At 48.2% G+C, this 21,057-nt stretch overlaps 1 protein-coding gene across 9 annotated transcripts in view; it reads right to left on the reverse strand.

Moving 5' to 3' along the window:
- slc8a1b (solute carrier family 8 member 1b) overlaps positions 1-21,057 on the reverse strand; it is a 368,951-nt gene that overhangs the window by 51,321 nt on the left and 296,573 nt on the right. For all 9 annotated transcript variants that reach the window (XM_056291265.1, XM_056291272.1, XM_056291271.1 and 6 more), the window contains one exon: positions 17,737-17,836. In XM_056291265.1, the coding sequence (XP_056147240.1) occupies positions 17,737-17,836 (100 nt within the window). The remainder of the gene's footprint in view (positions 1-17,736; positions 17,837-21,057) is intronic.

Genomic DNA, 21,057 nt, shown 5'->3' on the forward strand with positions numbered 1-21,057 from the left:
TTCCTCCATTTGCTAATTGCAGGTGTTTCTAAAGGTCCTTTCACTCTGGCTAGCTTACACCAGAAAAGTCAAATCCACCATCACCGCGTGGTGTGTGGAACGCCAGAGGAAGGCCGGATTTAAACGCACACAAGTAACTGGGAGGGGAGAGGAAACAGTAGTAACTGGGAGGGGAGAGGAAACAGTAGTAACTGGGAGGGGGAGAGGAAACAGTAGTAACTGGGAGGGGAGAGGAAACAGTAGTAACTGGGAGGGGAGAGGAAACAGTAGTAACTGGGAGGGGAGAGGAAACAGTAGTAACTAGGAGGGGAGAGGAAACAGTAGTAACTGGGAGGGGGAGAGGAAACAGTAGTAACTAGGAGGGGAGAGGAAACAGTAGTAACTGGGAGGGGAGAGGAAACAGTAGTAACTGGGAGGGGAGAGGAAACAGTAGTAACTAGGAGGGGAGAGGAAACAGTAGTAACTGGGAGGGGAGAGGAAACAGTAGTAACTGGGAGGGGAGAGGAAACAGTAGTAACTAGGAGGGGAGAGGAAACAGTAGTAACTGGGAGGGGGAGAGGAAACAGTAGTAACTGGGAGGGGGAGAGGAAACAGTAGTAACTGGGAGGGGAGAGGAAACAGTAGTAACTGGGAGGGGAGAGGAAACAGTAGTAACTGGGAGGGGAGAGGAAACAGTAGTAACTGGGAGGAGGAGAGGAAACAGTAGTAACTGGGAGGGGAGAGGAAACAGTAGTAACTGGGAGGGGGAGAGGAAACAGTAGTAACTAGGAGGGGAGAGGAAACAGTAGTAACTGGGAGGGAAGAGGAAACAGTAGTAACTGGGAGGGGAGAGGAAACAGTAGTAACTGGGAGGGGGAGAGGAAACAGTAGTAACTGGGAGGGGAGAGGAAACAGTAGTAACTGGGAGGGAAGAGGAAACAGTAGTAACTAGGAGGGGGAGAGGAAACAGTAGTAACTGGGAGGGGAGAGGAAACAGTAGTAACTGGGAGGGAAGAGGAAACAGTAGTAACTGGGAGGGGAGAGGAAACAGTAGTAACTGGGAGGGGGAGAGGAAACAGTAGTAACTGGGAGGGGAGAGGAAACAGTAGTAACTGGGAGGGGAGAGGAAACAGTAGTAACTGGGAGGGGAGAGGAAACAGTAGTAACTGGGAGGGGGAAAGGAAACAGTAGTAACTGGGAGGGGAGAGGAAACAGTAGTAACTGGGAGGGGAGAGGAAACAGTAGTAACTGGGAGGGGGAGAGGAAACAGTAGTAACTGGGAGGGGAGAGGAAACAGTAGTAACTGGGAGGGGGAGAGGAAACAGTAGTAACTGGGAGGGGAGAGGAAACAGTAGTAACTGGGAGGGGAGAGGAAACAGTAGTAACTAGGAGGGGGAGAGGAAACAGTAGTAACTGGGAGGGGAGAGGAAACAGTAGTAACTGGGAGGGGAGAGGAAACAGTAGTAACTGGGAGGGGGAGAGGAAACAGTAGTAACTGGGAGGGGAGAGGAAACAGTAGTAACTGGGAGGGGAGAGGAAACAGTAGTAACTGGGAGGGAAGAGGAAACAGTAGTAACTGGGAGGGGAGAGGAAACAGTAGTAACTGGGAGGGAAGAGGAAACAGTAGTAACTGGGAGGGAAGAGGAAACAGTAGTAACTGGGAGGGGGAGAGGAAACAGTAGTAACTGGGAGGGGAGAGGAAACAGTAGTAACTGGGAGGGGAGAGGAAACAGTAGTAACTGGGAGGGGAGAGGAAACAGTAGTAACTGGGAGGGGGAAAGGAAACAGTAGTAACTGGGAGGGGAGAGGAAACAGTAGTAACTGGGAGGGGAGAGGAAACAGTAGTAACTGGGAGGGGGAGAGGAAACAGTAGTAACTGGGAGGGGAGAGGAAACAGTAGTAACTGGGAGGGGGAGAGGAAACAGTAGTAACTGGGAGGGGAGAGGAAACAGTAGTAACTGGGAGGGGAGAGGAAACAGTAGTAACTAGGAGGGGGAGAGGAAACAGTAGTAACTGGGAGGGGAGAGGAAACAGTAGTAACTGGGAGGGGAGAGGAAACAGTAGTAACTGGGAGGGGGAGAGGAAACAGTAGTAACTGGGAGGGGAGAGGAAACAGTAGTAACTGGGAGGGGGAGAGGAAACAGTAGTAACTGGGAGGGGAGAGGAAACAGTAGTAACTGGGAGGGGAGAGGAAACAGTAGTAACTGGGAGGGGAGAGGAAACAGTAGTAACTGGGAGGGGAGAGGAAACAGTAGTAACTAGGAGGGGAGAGGAAACAGTAGTAACTGGGAGGGGAGAGGAAACAGTAGTAACTGGGAGGGGGAGAGGAAACAGTAGTAACTGGGAGGGGAGAGGAAACAGTAGTAACTGGGAGGGGAGAGGAAACAGTAGTAACTGGGAGGGGAGAGGAAACAGTAGTAACTGGGAGGGGGAGAGGAAACAGTAGTAACTGGGAGGGGAGAGGAAACAGTAGTAACTGGGAGGGGAGAGGAAACAGTAGTAACTGGGAGGGGAGAGGAAACAGTAGTAACTAGGAGGGGAGAGGAAACAGTAGTAACTGGGAGGGGGAGAGGAAACAGTAGTAACTGGGAGGGGGAGAGGAAACAGTAGTAACTGGGAGGGGAGAGGAAACAGTAGTAACTGGGAGGGGAGAGGAAACAGTAGTAACTGGGAGGGGAGAGGAAACAGTAGTAACTGGGAGGGGGAGAGGAAACAGTAGTAACTGGGAGGGGAGAGGAAACAGTAGTAACTGGGTGGGGGAGAGGAAACAGTAGTAACTAGGAGGGGAGAGGAAACAGTAGTAACTGGGAGGGGGAGAGGAAACAGTAGTAACTGGGAGGGGGAGAGGAAACAGTAGTAACTGGGAGGGGGAGAGGAAACAGTAGTAACTGGGTGGGGGAGAGGAAACAGTAGTAACTGGGAGGGGAGAGGAAACAGTAGTAACTGGGAGGGGGAGAGGAAACAGTAGTAACTAGGAGGGGAGAGGAAACAGTAGTAACTGGGAGGGGAGAGGAAACAGTAGTAACTGGGAGGGGAGAGGAAACAGTAGTAACTGGGAGGGGAGAGGTCCTTGCTGCCGATCGACCCGGTCCCGGTCCCGGCTCTGTTCTGTCCTGGCCCCACAGTGGTGGACTGAACTCCCCACTGATGTCAGGACAGCGGAGTCGCTGCCCATCTTTCGGCGCAGGTTGAAAACTCACCTCCTCAAGAACTACTGGTACCCTGTTACTTGTTCTTACCACTTATTGTATTCACTCATTTTAAAAAAAAATCTTTCTTGCACTTTTACTGTACACTGGTTTTGCTCTTAGACGCTTGTTTAGATGCACTTATGACCTCTGATGACTCGTAGTTCTCCTGATCTCCTACGTTACATGATGCACTTATTGTAGGTCGCTCTGGATAAAAGCCTCGGCTAAATGACTGGAATGTCATGTAATATCCACACTAACACACATACCCACACTAACACACATACACACACTAACACACATACCCACACTAACACACATACCCACACTAACACACATACCCACACTAACACACATACCCACACTAACACACATACCCACACTAGCACACATACCCACACTAACACACATACCCACACTAACACACATACCCACACTAGCACACATACCCACACTAACACACATACCCACACTAACACACATACCCACACTAACACACATACCCACACTAGCACACATACCCACACTAACACACATACCCACACTAACACACATACCCACACTAACACACATACCCACACTAGCACACATACCCACACTAACACACATACCCACACTAACACACATACCCACACTAACACACATACCCACACTAGCACACATACCCACACTAACACACATACCCACACTAGCACACATACCCACACTAACACACATACCCAAACTAACACACATACCCACACTAACACACATACACACATACCCAAACTAACACACATACCCACACTAACACACATATCCACACTAGCACACATACCCACACTAACACACATACACACATACCCAAACTAACACACATACCCACACTAACACACATATCCACACTAGCACACATACCCACACTAACACACATACACACATACCCAGACTAACACACATACCCAGACTAACACACATACCCACACTAACACACATACACACATACCCAAACTAACACACATACCCACACTAACACACATATCCACACTAGCACACATACCCACACTAACACACATACCCAACCTAACACACATACCCACACTAACACACATATCCACACTAGCACACATACCCACACTAACACACATACCCACACTAACACACATACCCACACTAACACACATACCCACACTAACACACATACCCACACTAGCACACATACCCACACTAACACACATACCCACACTAACACACATACCCACACTAACACACATACCCAAACTAACACACATACCCACACTAACACACATACCCACACTAACACACATACTCACACTAACACACATACCCAAACTAACACACATACCCAAATTAACACATATACCCACACTAACACACATACCCACACTAACACACATACCCACACTAACACACATACCCACACTAACACACATACTCACTCTAACACACATACCCACACTAACACACATACCCAAACTAACACACATACTCACACTAACACACATACCCAAACTAACACACATACCCACACTAACACACATACACACATACCCAAACTAACACACATACCCACACTAACACACATACACACATACCCAAACTAACACACATATCCACACTAACACACATCCACACTAACACACATATCCACACTAACACACATCCACACTAACACACATACCCACACTAACACACATACCCACACTAACACACATACCCACACTAACACACATACCCACACTAGCACACATACCCACACTAACACACATACCCACACTAACACACATACCCAAACTAACACACATACCCACACTAACACACATACTCACACTAACACACATACCCAAACTAACACACATACCCAAATTAACACATATACCCACACTAACATACATACCCACACTAACACACATACCCACACTAACACACATACCCACACTAACACACATACCCACACTAACACACATACTCACACTAACACACATACTCACTCTAACACACATACCCACACTAACACACATACCCAAACTAACACACATACTCACACTAACACACATACCCAAACTAACACACATACCCACACTAACACACATACACACATACCCAAACTAACACACATACCCACACTAACACACATACACACATACCCAAACTAACACACATATCCACACTAACACACATCCACACTAACACACATATCCACACTAACACACATCCACATTAATACACATACCCACACTAACACACATACCCACACTAACACACATACCCACACTAACACACATCCACATTAATACACATACCCACACTAACACACATCCACACTAACACACATCCACACTAACACACATACCCACACTAACACACATACCCACACTAGCACACATATCCACACTAACACACATACCCACACTAACACACATACCCACACTAACACACATACCCACACTAACACACATACACACACTAACACACATACCCACACTAACACACATACACACATACCCAAACTAACACACATACACACACTAACACACATACACACATACCCACACTAACACACATACCCACACTAACACACATACACACATACCCAAACTAACACACATACCCACACTAACACACTAACACACATACCCAAACTAACACACATACCCAAACTAACACACATACCCAAACTAGCACACATACCCACACTAACACACATACACACATACCCACACTAACACACATACCCACACTAACACACATACACACATACCCACACTAACACACATACCCACACTAACACACATACCCACACTAACACACATACCCAAACTAACACACATACCCACACTAACACACATACCCACACTAACACACATACCCACACTAACACACATACACACATACCCAAACTAACACACATACACACACTAACACACTAACACACATACCCAAACTAACACACATACCCACACTAACACACATACCCAAACTAACACACATACCCACACTAACACACATACCCACACTAACACACATACACACACTAACACACATACACACATACCCAAACTAACACACATACCCACACTAACACACATACCCACACTAACACACATATCCACACTAACACACATATCCACACTAACACACATATCCACACTAACACACATCCACACTAACACACATCCACATTAATACACATACCCAAACTAACACACATACCCACACTAACACACATACCCACACTAACACACATCCACACTAACACACATCCACATTAATACACATATCCACACTAACACACATATCCACACTAACACACATACCCACACTAACACACATACCCACACTAACACACATACCCACACTAACACACATACTCACACTAACACACATACCCAAACTAACACACATACCCAAATTAACACATATACCCACACTAACACACATACCCACACTAACACACATACCCACACTAACACACATACCCACACTAACACACATCCACATTAATACACATATCCACACTAACACACATACCCACACTAACACACACACCCACACTAACACACATACCCACACTAACACACATTCCCACACTAACACACATATCCACACTAACACACATATCCACACTAACACACATCCACATTAATACACATACCCAAACTAACACACATACCCACACTAACACACATACACACATACACAAACTAACACACATACCCACACTAACACACATACACACATACCCACACTAACACACATACCCACACTAACACACATACACACACTAACACACATACACACATACCCAAACTAACACACATACCCACACTAACACACATACACACACTAACACACATACACACATACCCAAACTAACACACATACCCACACTAACACACATACACACATACCCAAACTAACACACATACCCAAACTAACACACATACACACACTAACACACATACACACATACCCAAACTAACACACATACCCACACTAACACACATACACACACTGACACACATACACACATACCCAAACTAACACACATACCCACACTAACACACATACTCACACTAACACACATACCCAAACTAACACACATACCCACACTAACACACATACTCACACTAACACACATACCCAAACTAACACACATACCCACACTAACACACATACCCAAACTAACACACATACCCACACTAACACACATACCCACACTAACACACATACCCACACTAACACACATACCCACACTAACACACATACCCACACTAACACACATACTCACACTAACACACATACCCACACTAACACACATATCCACACTAACACACATATCCACACTAACACACATACCCACACTAACACACATACCCACACTAACACACATACCCAAACTAACACACATACCCACACTAACACACATACCCACACTAACACACATACCCACACTAACACACATATCCACACTAACACACATACCCACACTAACACACATACCCACACTAACACACATATCCACACTAACACACATATCCACACTAACACACATCCACACTAACACACATCCACATTAATACACATACCCAAACTAACACACACACCCACACTAACACACATACCCACACTAACACACATACCCACACTAACACACATACCCAAATTAACACATATACCCACACTAACACACATATCCACACTAACACATACCCACACTAACACACATATCCACACTAACACACATCCACACTAACACACATATCCACACTAACACACATCCACACTAACACACATCCACATTAATACACATACCCACACTAACACACATACCCACACTAACACACATATCCACACTAACACACATATCCACACTAACACACATACCCACACTAACACACATACCCACACTAACACACATACCCACACTAACACACATACCCACACTAACACACATATCCACACTAACACACATACCCACACTAACACACATACCCACACTAACACACATACCCACACTAAACACAACATCACTGTCCAAGGGAACAACACCAGCCAGGATGACTGTCAGAACCACTGGTCTGCATGGGCTAGCAGTTAGCTTAGCCCGCCCCGCTTCCACGTCCTGTCAGACCGCCCTCGGCATTTCCTCCTCGGCCACAGCTCCTGTTAGTGGCCGTGGTCCCCGGGCCCACTGGACGAAGCAGACCAAGCTCTCCCAGCCGATCCAGCGCCAGCTCCCCCAGCCAGACACCCTCGACACACCTCTTTGCACTTCTCACAACGACATTAAAAACACCACAGTCAACGCCAGGTGAAGCTGCCGCCAGTGCGCGCTGGAGGTCGCGTTCTGATGAATTCAACAAAACCACATCATCTGTGAAGAGCAGAGATGTAATTCTGAGATTCCCAAAACAGACACACTCCTCACCTTGGCTGCACCTTGAGATCCTGTCCATGAATATCATGAACAGAATCAGAGACAAGGGACAACCTTGGAGGAGTCCGACACCCCCCGAAAACATGTTTGACTTTGTGCCAAGGTTAAGGACACAGCTCTCACTTTGGTTATACAAGGACCGGATGGCTTGTAGCAACTGCCCCGGTACCCCATACTGCCCCGGGTAAGTCTTCTCCAAGTCCACAAGACACATGTAGACTGGCTGATCAAACTCCCATGCCACCCTCAGCACTTCCAAAAGTGTAAAGAGTTGGCCTGTTGTTCCACGGCCAGGACGGAATCCACATTGTTCCTCCTGGATCTGAGGTTCAACAATCGGTCGGAGCCTCCTTTCCAGCCCCTACAGTAGACTTTCCCAGGGAGGCTGAGCAGTGTGATGCCCCGATAATTGGAGCACACCCTCCGTATATATATATATATATATATACATACACACACAAGTGTATGTGTGTGTGTGTGTAACAATGTGTAGAGGTACACGATGGTGGAAACTGTGTTCCTAAATTACCTCAATTCTGCAATAATTGAACCGACTATAAATAAAGTAACGGCATCATGTCGACACAAAGCAGTGAAAATACTGGAATGTGGAGGCTCACAACACAGGCTCTTCTGGAGATGTGTTCACTGCCTTTCTGAATTTGCCTCAGTCTCTTTCTGTCTCACACACACACACACACACACACACACACACACACACACACACACACACACACACAAACAATGGCTCTATCTTTCCTTCTTTCAGCCTGACAAGCTAATCTGAGATAAGAGAGTGAAGATAGGCCTTCTCATTAGCGCAGTCAGATAGCCAACAAAGGCTGGCCAACGGTACTGCTAGCAACAACGCCAGCAAACACACACACACACACCCCCCACACACACACACACACAGACACACACACACTGAAGTCATTCAGAGGTACGTCTCTGGGCTGAGAGACAGCACGTCCTCACAGAACAGTCGGTTCAAATGCAGTTGACAACATTTACATCTCTGGTTGGCAGGCGTGGTGAAAATCCGTGCAGATTTAGTCTAGCTGCATACTAATGCTGCTTTGTACTCTTTCAAAGTGTCTCTGCAACAATACACTGAGGTAAATGTCTCTGTATTTATTGTGTGTTTTGTTTTAAGCAAGTCTGATTATAGTCTGTCCCACCCTCCACCCTATGACTGCTGGGATAGGCTCCAGCATCCCGCAACCCTACTTAGGATAAGCGGCTTGGAAAATGGATGGATGGATGGATCTATTTTGAATTTTCTACATATTATTATTATTTCTCTCATGTTTCCTGTTTTACATCCTGTAGAGCCGGGTCCAAACTATGGACCTGAGGCGCTATAGGGCAGATGTCACTTGAGTGACAGTAGTCGTCATAATATGTGGGCTGTTCCGAGAAGGGCGATCTTCTGGACTGCACAGATGTTGATGTTGCCTGGGATACGGTCGGAGAACTTTTCCATTCCCTTCTTCACGAGTCCTAGAGCTCCGATGACCACTGGTGTTGTTTCGGTCTTCATTCCTCACATCCTGTTGATTTCAGTCTCCAGGTCTTTGTACTTGGTCAGCTTCTCTGACTTTCACTGAGGTGTGTTTTTCGGATGGTGTTGCCATGTCGATGAGCTTGCACCTCTTTTGCTCCCTGTCCTTGATAACGATGAGGGCTTTTATCTCTCTGTCAGGGTGGATGGGCGTGTCCCAGAGGATGGTGATGTGATTGTTCTCGGTGACCGTTTTTGGCTGATGTTCGTACCACTTCTCAGTCGTCTTGATCTCATAACTCCTGCAGATTTTCCAGTGCATGTATGCTGCTGCCTTGTTGTGCCTGTACATGCACTCGGTCTTTGCTAGTACCGGGCAGCCTGAGACAATGTGGTCGATGGTTTCTTCCTACATTCCACAGATTCTGCATTTTGGGTCTGTTCCATCTTTGATGATGTGATGGTGACAGGATCTGGTTGCCAGGCTCTGGTCTTGTGCAGCGATTATCAGGCCCTCCGTCTCTGCTTTCAGCCCGGTGCTCTTCAGCCACTGGTGTGTCTTTTGTTGGTCCACATCTGCGTCTTTCATTCTTTTTGGGTACTTCCCGTGCAAGTTATTATTATTATTATTATTATTATTATTATTATTATCTTGTTCTATGGGTGCTCCGGTTTCCTCCCATAATCCAAAGGCATGTAGGTCAGGTGAATCGGCCCGTGTGATGGCCTGGCGGCCTGTCCAGGGTGTCTCCTGCCTGCTGCCCAGTGACTGCTGGGATAGGCTCCAGCCAACAAACGAAGACAAAACTTAGATGCAGACGTGGACAAAGACACTGCATGGATGGTACTGGGTGAGGTCATCGCAAATGTGCTTCCCGTCGCCATCTTCCCACACCGGAACTGGGTGAGGCCGCTGCAAACGCGAATTTGCGCAGCCATCTTCCCACACTGGAATAACCTAGCTCCCTCATGTCTTTCTGAACTCCTTCATATCCACACGCCCTTCCACACTCTCAGATCCTCTTCTGCTCTCCAACTCACGACACCATCGGCCCGCCGGACTACCATGGGGTCTAGAGCCTTCAGTCATTCTGCCCCCCACCTATGGAACTCTGTCCCACAAGACCTTCACAACACTGACTCTGTTTCAACCTTCACATCCCATCTCAAAACGCACCTTTTCAGACCGGCATATTCAGTCTGATCCACGCCTCACTGGGTTTTGTGCAGATGATGATTTTATACTTATCTGTTGTGTTAACTTTTTATTGTCTACCCTGCTGTGTTTTGATGTGATGCTGTCTGACACAGTGCTGCTGGTTTTAACTGTGTTGTGTAAGGTGTCCTTGAGTGCTCTGAAAGGCGCCCCAGATAAAATGTATTATTATTATCATCTAAAAAGCTGAAGTCTGGATCTAAAGTTCAAATTTGTTGAACTTTAACCAGCGCAGCTCGGTGACCTTTGAGTGCGGCTGATGACGGTACACTACCCGACCCTGCCGCGCCACTTGCCATGCGACAACACGCACGTCTGCATTGCCAGACATATTAACAACAACAGAAGATCATCTTTAAGTGCTGCCAGGTTCCTTGCAGAGACGGTATGAGAGTGGCTGTGGTTCAGCCCCTGCTGGCGGGAGGAGAGGGAGGCGATGGCGTTACCGTGCTGCTGCAGTGGTTAAACCCCGTGCGGCACAACACAAAGACCCTTATGGCTGCACGACAATGTCACTTCTCCATTATGCTGCACTGCAGGCAACAGCGGCGTGCACGGGGCGCCTCCTGGCGGAGAGCTGTCCTGATTGGCTGTAAAGATTCAAGCTGATGACGCGGCTTAGGGCGGTCCCAGAGACCAGACGTCCAATCAGAGCGTTTCACTGATTAAGCCCTGCCAGGATGTACAGACATGTTACCAACATCACCACAACGGCTCTGAAGAGAAATTAGCCACCGCTGCTGAACTGAGACATCTCTCTTCTCTCACCACCATCGTTTTTACCCCTTCCTTCATGAGCTCCCGCTCTCCTCTTAGGCCTTCGTCTCTCCCGAAATCTCTTTAACCTCCCTTTGCCAAAGTCGGCTTATCTACCTCTGATACTCACCATCCTGCTCTCACCTCTTCACTCCCTCCCTCCATCTTTTCTGCCCTATCACCATCTCTCCCCCATCACTTACTCCTCACCTTTTCTGTCCTGTCACCATCTCTCTCCATCACTTACTCCTCACCTTTTCTGTCCTGTCACCATCTCTCTCCAACACTTACTCCTCACCTTTTCTGTCCTGTCACCATCTCTCCCCCATCACTTACTCCTCACCTTTTCTGCCCTATCACCATCTCTCCCCCATTACTTACTCCTCACCTTTTCTGCCCTGTCACCATCTCTCCCCCATCACTTACTCCTCACCTTTTCTGTCCTGTCACTGTTTCCCCCCCATGACTTACTCCTCACCTTTTCTGTCCTGTCACCATCTCTCTCCATCACTTACTCCTCACCTTTTCTGCCCTGTCACTGTTTCCCCCCCATGACTTACTCCTCACCTTTTCTGTCCTGTCACTGTTTCCCCCCCATGACTTACTCCTCACCTTTTCTGTCCTGTCACCATCTCTCCCCCATCACTTACTCCTCACCGTTTCTGCCCTGTCACCATCTCTCCCCCATCACTTACTCCTCACCTTTTCTGTCCTGTCACTGTTTCCCCCCCATGACTTACTCCTCACCTTTTCTGTCCTGTCACCATCTCTCCCCCATCACTTACTCCTCACCTTTTCTGCCCTATCACCATCTCTCCCCCATTACTTACTCCTCACCTTTTCTGCCCTGTCACCATCTCTCTCCATCACTTACTCCTCACCTTTTCTGTCCTGTCACTGTTTCCCCCCCATGACTTACTCCTCACCTTTTCTGCCCTGTCACCATCTCTCTCCATCACTTACTCCTCACCTTTTCTGTCCTGTCACTGTTTCCCCCCCATGACTTACTCCTCACCTTTTCTGTCCTGTCACCATCTCTCTCCATCACTTACTCCTCACCTTTTCTGCCCTATCACCATCTCTCCCCCATTACTTACTCCTCACCTTTTCTGCCCTGTCACCATCTCTCCCCCATTACTTACTCCTCACCTTTTCTGCCCTGTCACCATCTCTCCCCCATCACTTACTCCTCACCTTTTCTGCCCTATCATTATCTCTACCACATTACTTACTCCTCACCTTTTCTGTCCTGTCACCATCTCTCCCCCATCACTTACTCCTCACCTTTTCTGCCCTGTCACCATCTCTCCCCCATTACTTACTCCTTACTTTTTCTGTCCTGTCACCATCTCTCCCCCATTACTTACTCCTCAACTTTTCTGCCCTGTCACTGTTTCCCCCCCATGACTTACTCCTCACCTTTTCTGTCCTGTCACCATCTCTCTCCATCACTTACTCCTCACCTTTTCTGCCCTGTCACTGTTTCCCCCCCATGACTTACTCCTCACCTTTTCTGTCCTGTCACCATCTCTCTCCATCACTTACTCCTCACCTTTTCTGCCCTATCATTATCTCTCCCCCATTACTTACTCCTCACCTTTTCTGTCCTGTCACCATCTCTCCCCCATCACTTACTCCTCACCTTTTCTGCCCTGTCACCATCTCTCCCCCATTACTTACTCCTCACCTTTTCTGCCCTGTCACCATCTCTCCCCCATCACTTACTCCTTACCTTTTCTGCCCTGTCACTGTTTCCCCCCCATGACTTACTCCTCACCTTTTCTGTCCTGTCACCATCTCTCTCCATCACTTACTCCTCACCTTTTCTGCCCCATCATTATCTCTCCCCCATTACTTACTCCTCACCTTTTCTGTCCTGTCACCATCTCTCCCCCATCACTTACTCCTTACCTTTTCTGTCCTGTCACCATCCCTCCCCCATTACTTACTCCTCACCTTTTCTGCCCTGTCACCATCTCTCCCCCATCACTTACTCCTTACCTTTTCTGCCCTGTCACTGTTTCCCCCCCAATGACTTACTCCTGACCTTTTCTGTCCTGTCACCATCTCTCTCCATCACTTACTCCTCACCTTTTCTGTCCTGTCACCATCTCTCCCCCATCACTTACTCCTCACCTTTTCTGTCCTGTCACCATCTCTCCCCCATTACTTACTCCTCACCTTTTCTGTCCTGTCACCATCTCTCTCCCATTACTTACTCCTCACCTTTTCTGCCCTGTCACCATCTCTCCCCCATTACTTACTCCTCACCTTTTCTGCCCTGTCACCATCTCTCCCCCATTACTTACTCCTCACCTTTTCTGTCCTGTCACCATCTCTCCCCCATCACTTACTCCTTACCTTTTCTGTCTTGTCACCATCTCTCCCCCATCACTTACTCCTCACCTTTTCTGTCCTGTCACCATCTCTCCCCCATCACTTACTCCTCACCTTTTCTGCCCTGTCACCATCTCTCTCCATCACTCACTCCTCACCTTTTCTGTCCTGTCACCATCTCTCCCCCATCACTTACTCCTCACCTTTTCTGTCCTGTCACCATCTCTCCCCCATTACTTACTCCTCACCTTTTCTGTCCTGTCACCATCTCTCCCCCATTACTTACTCCTCACCTTTTCTGTCCTGTCACCATCTCTCCCCCATCACTTACTCCTCACCTTTTCTGTCCTGTCACCATCTCTCCCCCATCACTTACTCCTCACCTTTTCTGTCCTGTCACCATCTCTCCCCCATTACTTACTCCTAACCTTTTCTGTCTTGTCACCATCTCTCCCCTATCACTTACTCCTCACCTTTTCTGTCCTGTCACCATCTCTCCCCCATCACTTACTCCTCACCTTTTCTGTCCTGTCACCATCTCTCCCCCATCACTTACTCCTCACCTTTTCTGTCCTGTCACCATCTCTCCCCCATTACTTACTCCTCACCTTTTCTGCCCTGTCACCATCTCTCCCCCATCACTTACTCCTCACCTTTTCTGTCCTGTCACCATCTCTCCCCCATCACTTACTCCTCACCTTTTCTGTCCTGTCACCATCTCTCCCCCATCACTTACTCCTCACCTTTTCTGTCCTGTCACCATCTCTCCCCCATCACTTACTCCTCACCTTTTCTGTCCTGTCACCATCTCTCCCCCATTACTTACTCCTCACCTTTTCTGCCCTGTCACCCTCTCTCCCCCATCACTTACTCCTCACCTTTTCTGTCCTGTCACCATCTCTCCCCCATCACTTACTCCTCACCTTTTCTGTCCTGTCACCATCTCTCCCCCATCACTTACTCCTCACCTTTTCTGCCCTGTCACCATCTCTCCCCCATCACTTACTCCTTACCTTTTCTGCCCTGTCACTGTTTCCCCCCATGACTTACTCCTCACCTTTTCTGTCCTGTCACCATCTCTCCCCCATCATTTACTCCTCACCTTTTCTGTCCTGTCACCATCTCTCTCCATCACTTACTCCTCACCTTTTCTGTCCTGTCACCATCTCTCCCCCATCATTTACTCCTCACCTTTTCTGTCCTGTCACCATCTCTCTCCATCACTTACTCCTTACCTTTTCTGCCCTGTCACCATCTCTCCCCCATCACTTACTCCTCACCTTTTCTGCCCTGTCACCATCTCTCCCCCATCATTTACTCCTCACCTTTTCTGTCCTGTCACCATCTCTCCCCCATTACTTACTCCTTACCTTTTCTGCCCTGTCACCATCTCTCCCCCATCACTTACTCCTCACCTTTTCATTCAAGTGAAATCACACGTTTTGTAAACGTTTGCAAAATGTGTGGTCACCATTGTGTTACCATGACTACAGCCCACCAGAGGCTGGTCTCGGTGTTGGGACACACACCACGCTGCAGGGCCACACAGTCTGACTGACTGACTGACGACACGTCGGGTGTCACACTGTGGTCACATCAACGTTCCTCTGCTCAACACAGAAGTGGCTGAACTGAACAGCAGCTGGACTCCTTCATGAGCAAGATGCAAGAATGAGTTCTCCTCCACCCACTGCTGCAGTCGATGAAATACAACCCTCTCTCTCTCTCTCTCTCTCTCTCTCGCTCCATCTCTCTCTCTTCTTCTCCCTCTCTCTCTCTTCTTCTCCCTGTCTCTATCTTCTTCTCCCTGTCTCTCCCTCTTCTTCTCCCTCTGTCTCTCTCTCTTCTTCTCTCTCTCTTCTTCTCCCTCTGTCTCTCTCTCTTCTTCTCCCTCTGTCTCTCTCTCTTCTTCTCCCTCTGTCTCTCTCTCTTCTTCTCTCTCTCTTCTTCTCCCTCTGTCTGTCTCTCTTCTTCCCCTGTCTCTCTCTTCTTCTCTCTCTCTCTTCTTCTCCCTCTGTCTCTCTCTCTTCTTCTCTCTGTCTCTCTCTTCTTCTCCCTCTGTCTCTCTCTCTTCTTCTCTCTCTTTTCTTCTCCCTGTCTGTCTCTTCTTCTCCCTCTGTCTCTCCCTCTTCTTCTCTCGCTCTTCTTCTCCCTGTCTCTCTCTTCTTCTCCCTCTTCTTCTCCCTCTGTCTCTCTCTTCTTCTTCTCTCTCTCTTGCTCCCTCTCTCTCTCTTGTTCTCCCTCTGTTTCTCTCTCTCTTGCTCCCTCTCTCTCTCTTCTTCTCCGTCTCTTGCTCCCCCCCTCTCTCTCCTTCTCCCTGTCTCTTGCGCCCTCTCTTTCTCTCTCTCTTTCTTAATCTTTTTTTTCTATCACTTTGTCATAGTCTTACCTCTCGAGCTGATATCAGCCTCTCTCTCTCTCTCTCTCTCTCTCTCTCTCTCTCTCTCTCTCTCTCTCTCTCTCTCTCTCTCTCTCTCTCTCTCTCTCTCTCTCTCTCTCTCTCTCTCTCTCTCTCTCTCTCTTTCTCTCTTTCTCTCTCACACCACAACAAGTGCTCCAATCCACATAATCTCCCATCTGCCAGCTGTCTGACTATTCACACCATCAAACCCCGCTGGTCCACTTTCCAAAAGCCCATTAACTCACTGCTGGTTGATTACAGTCTCTCTCTCCGTTCTCACACACACACACACACACACACACACACACACACACACACACACACACACACACACACACACACACAGACGGTCACTTACCCATACCCAAATACACACAACACAAACAAACACATGCATGCTTAACTCCTGACATCAGGAAACCACCTCTATTTATTTTAGATTTATTCAGTTCAAAATCACACACACACACACACACACACACACACACACACACACACACACACACACACACACACACACACACACACACACACACACACACACACACACACACATATTTTCCACATTACCGGTCTGTTTGCTGAGTGTCTTGGCTCTGGACATGACGGCAGGACATGTAGTTATACGGATCATTTCCGTTAGTTGTAAAACCATTTCATTTGCATCACAAACACACACACACACACACACACGCACACACACACACATACACACACACAGAAATAAATGGCTCCTCAAACTATCAAACCAACACAACTCAATCCAGCTTGGCACATTCACATGTGAGAGCTTGAGCCATTACAGCCTTTATAGACCTACAGGACAACACCCCCCTCTTCCTCTTCCTCTCTCTCTCTCTCTCTCTCTCTCTCTCTCTCTCTCTCTCTCTCTCTCGCTCTCTCTCGTCTTACCTGCGCTCACAGTGATGGCCTCAATGAACTGATCTCTCCAGCTGTTGGTTCCCACCAGCAGGGCCAGGTTGGTCTTCTTTATCAGCTTGTCCACAGTGTTCTGCAGGAGGACAGGGGGACAGAGGAGGCTAGGTAAGAGCGTCCCCTGGATGATATCCAAGCTGCAGTCTGGGAGCTCTATAAGCACACAAACGTAGGGCTGAACACTGTCACGAGGTACATCTGCTCATCTTGTGCTATGTTAGCTGCATTTGCATATCATTGTCATCATCAACATTGTGCCAGTGTGTTTTTGCATATTGCATAAGGAGAGCAACGAGAACAAGGGCTCATTAACAGTGGGCAGAAAGACCAGTCTACATAAATGTTTGCTATTCATGGCTGATTTAAACCATGACACCACACTTGCTAACTTGAGCTTCTCTGGAATACGACAGAGCAGAGTAGAATAGAATGAATATAACATAATAAAACAGAATGAATAGAACATAATAAAATAGAATGAATATAACATAATAAAATAGAATGACTATAACATAATAAAATAGAATGAATAGAACATAATAAAATAGAATGAATAGAACATAATAAAATAGAATGAATAGAACATAATAAAATAGAATGAATATAACATAATAAAATAGAATGAATATAACATAATAAAATAGAATGAATAGAACATAATAAAATAGAATGAATATAACATAATAAAATAGAATGAATAGAACATAATAAAATAGAATGAATATAACATAATAAAATAGAATGAATAGAACATAATAAAACAGAATTAATAGAATAGAATGAATAGAATTAATAGAATAGAATAGAATAGAGCTTTATTGTTCACCGAGAGTAGTAACTTGGCTTTGCAATGTTGTCTGAATCCAAACAAAACAAACAAAAGCAAACAGAACTGCTTCACAACGCAGGACACAGCGCTTTATGCGTAGACACGAGCAGTTACTTGGAATATTATCAGGAATTAGGATCTCAAATGCTAACAGCAGTTCTGCTGGCTGTGGGAGGTCTACAGCACCTCCCTTTTCTGGTGTGGGACTTCCGGTTTTGGAAGATGGCGGCGGCCCCACCCAGTGCCGATCATGCAGTGCCTTTGTGCACGTCCACGTCTACGTTTGTGTCGTCGTGTGAAGTTTTTATTTTGATCGTCGGGAGAGCTGGCGCTGGGTCGGCTGGAGGAGCCTGGTCTGCGGCGTCCGACAGGCCCAGGGACCGCGGCGTCCCACAGGCCCAGGGACCGCTGCGTCCCACAGGCCCAGGGACCGCGGCGTCCCACAGGCCCAGGGACCGCGGCGTCCCACAGGCCCAGGGACCGCCGCGTCCCACAGGCCCAGGGACCGCCGCGTCCCACAGGCCCAGGGACCGCCGCGTCCCACAGGCCCAGGGACCGCCGCGTCCCACAGGCCCAGGGACCGCCGCGTCCCACAGGCCCAGGGACCGCCGCGTCCCACAGGCCCAGGGACCGCCGCGTCCCACAGGCCCAGGGACCGCCGCGTCCCACAGGCCCAGGGACCGCGGCCCTGCCTGGAGCTGCGCCTGAGGGGGGAACGCCGAGGGCGGTCTGACGGGCCACGGAGGCGGGGCAGGCTAAGCTAACTGCTAGCCCATGCAGACCGGCGGTTCCTGGCTGGCGTCCGTGCTCTGGACGGGGTGGACTGTGTTGTTGGCTGGTTGTTCTTGTTGCTTTGCTCTGTGTGTTTTTGGAGGTGTTGTGTTTGGAGGTTTCTGGGTACGTGTTTCTGTGTCGCACCGCTGTGGGCTGGGGGAAACGGGATTTCGTTTATTTCGTGGCCGTAGTGCATAACATGAAGTGACAAACTAACTGTTCCTGATTCCCGAGAGAGGCTGGAAGAGTCATTCCAAAGTGGATGTGACGGGAGTAAAAGACCGCCGCATCCGGGCATAAACACGGTGGGCAGAGCAAACCTCTCTCAGGGGCCTCGGCTGGCACGCAGGTTCCTGTGAAGTTAGCAGGTCTTTCGTGTACTGGAGGGCCAGTCAGTCCTGGGATATTCCCGGAAGGCAGCCCCGAGATGTTTATGTGAGGGCAGGCTGAGTTTGTGGTGCTTCCGCGTGTTAAGAGAGAGCACAGCTCTGTGTGTGGCTCGGCGAGGGGGTTGTGTGTCTGTTCACTGCAGGGTGGTTGAGATTACACCACTGCCCTCCGCACTGGGAAGGAAAGGCAATGGTACAATGTGAATCACAAAGACTCTTACTGCAAACATTACACTATGTTATAGCTGAACAAAAAGTGTGTTTCTTCCACAGCACACAAACACACACACACACACACACACACACATACTCAAGCATATCAAAGGCAAAACACTAAAGATTCCTGAACCTTGGATTTTGGACCCGTCCTCAGCCTGGCTGGGGACTCTTCCCACTCTTTAACGAAACACCCATTTCTGATTTATGAGGTGGCAGAGCAGCTACCTCTGCAGAGGGAAGGGCGCTGCATAGCTGACCCCCCCCCCCCCGGCTCACGGATGCAGTACACACTACTACAGCTGGTTCAGGTGGTGGCTACAGGGCCGCAAAGAGCGTCGCACTTTACCAACAAACAGACGAGTTGTGAACATTAAGAAAAGCCCAAGATGCAGTTAACAGCTGGATAGCACAGCGACAGTGAGCTAGGAAGAGGAAGAGGAAGAGGAAGGACGTCCAGGTGGCGTAGTGGTCTATTCCGTTGCCTACCAACACGGGGATCGCTGGTTCGAATCTCCGTGTTACCTCCGGCTTGGTCGGGCGCGATGTCGGTATGTGTCCTGGTCGCGGCACTAGTTCACAATGTTCGACATTGTCCACAACCTGAATAATACCTATGTCCGGATCGGCCCACACAGCCAAAACCTGAATAATACGTATGTCCGGATCGGCCCACACGGCCAAAACCTGAATAATACGTATGTCCGGATCGGCCCACACGGCCAAAACCTGAATAATACGTATGTCCGGATTGGCCCACGTGGCCAAAACCTGAATAATACGTATGTCCGGATTGGCCCACGCGGCCAAAACCTGAATAATACGTATGTCCGGATCGGCCCACACGGCCAAAACCTTAATAATACGTATGTCCAGAGCGGCCCACGTGGCCAAAACCTGAATAATACGTATGTCCAGAGCGGCCCACGTGGCCAAAACCTGAATAATACGTATGTCCAGAGCGGCCCACGTGGCCAAAACCTGAATAATACGTATGTCCAGAGCGGCCCACGTGGCCAAAACCTGAATAATACGTATGTCCAGAGCGGCCCACGTGGCCAAAACCTGAATAATACCTATGTCCAGAGC

This window comes from Lampris incognitus, chromosome 13 (genome assembly GCF_029633865.1).
Source record: "Lampris incognitus isolate fLamInc1 chromosome 13, fLamInc1.hap2, whole genome shotgun sequence".
Classification (NCBI taxonomy): Eukaryota; Metazoa; Chordata; class Actinopteri; order Lampriformes; family Lampridae; genus Lampris; species Lampris incognitus.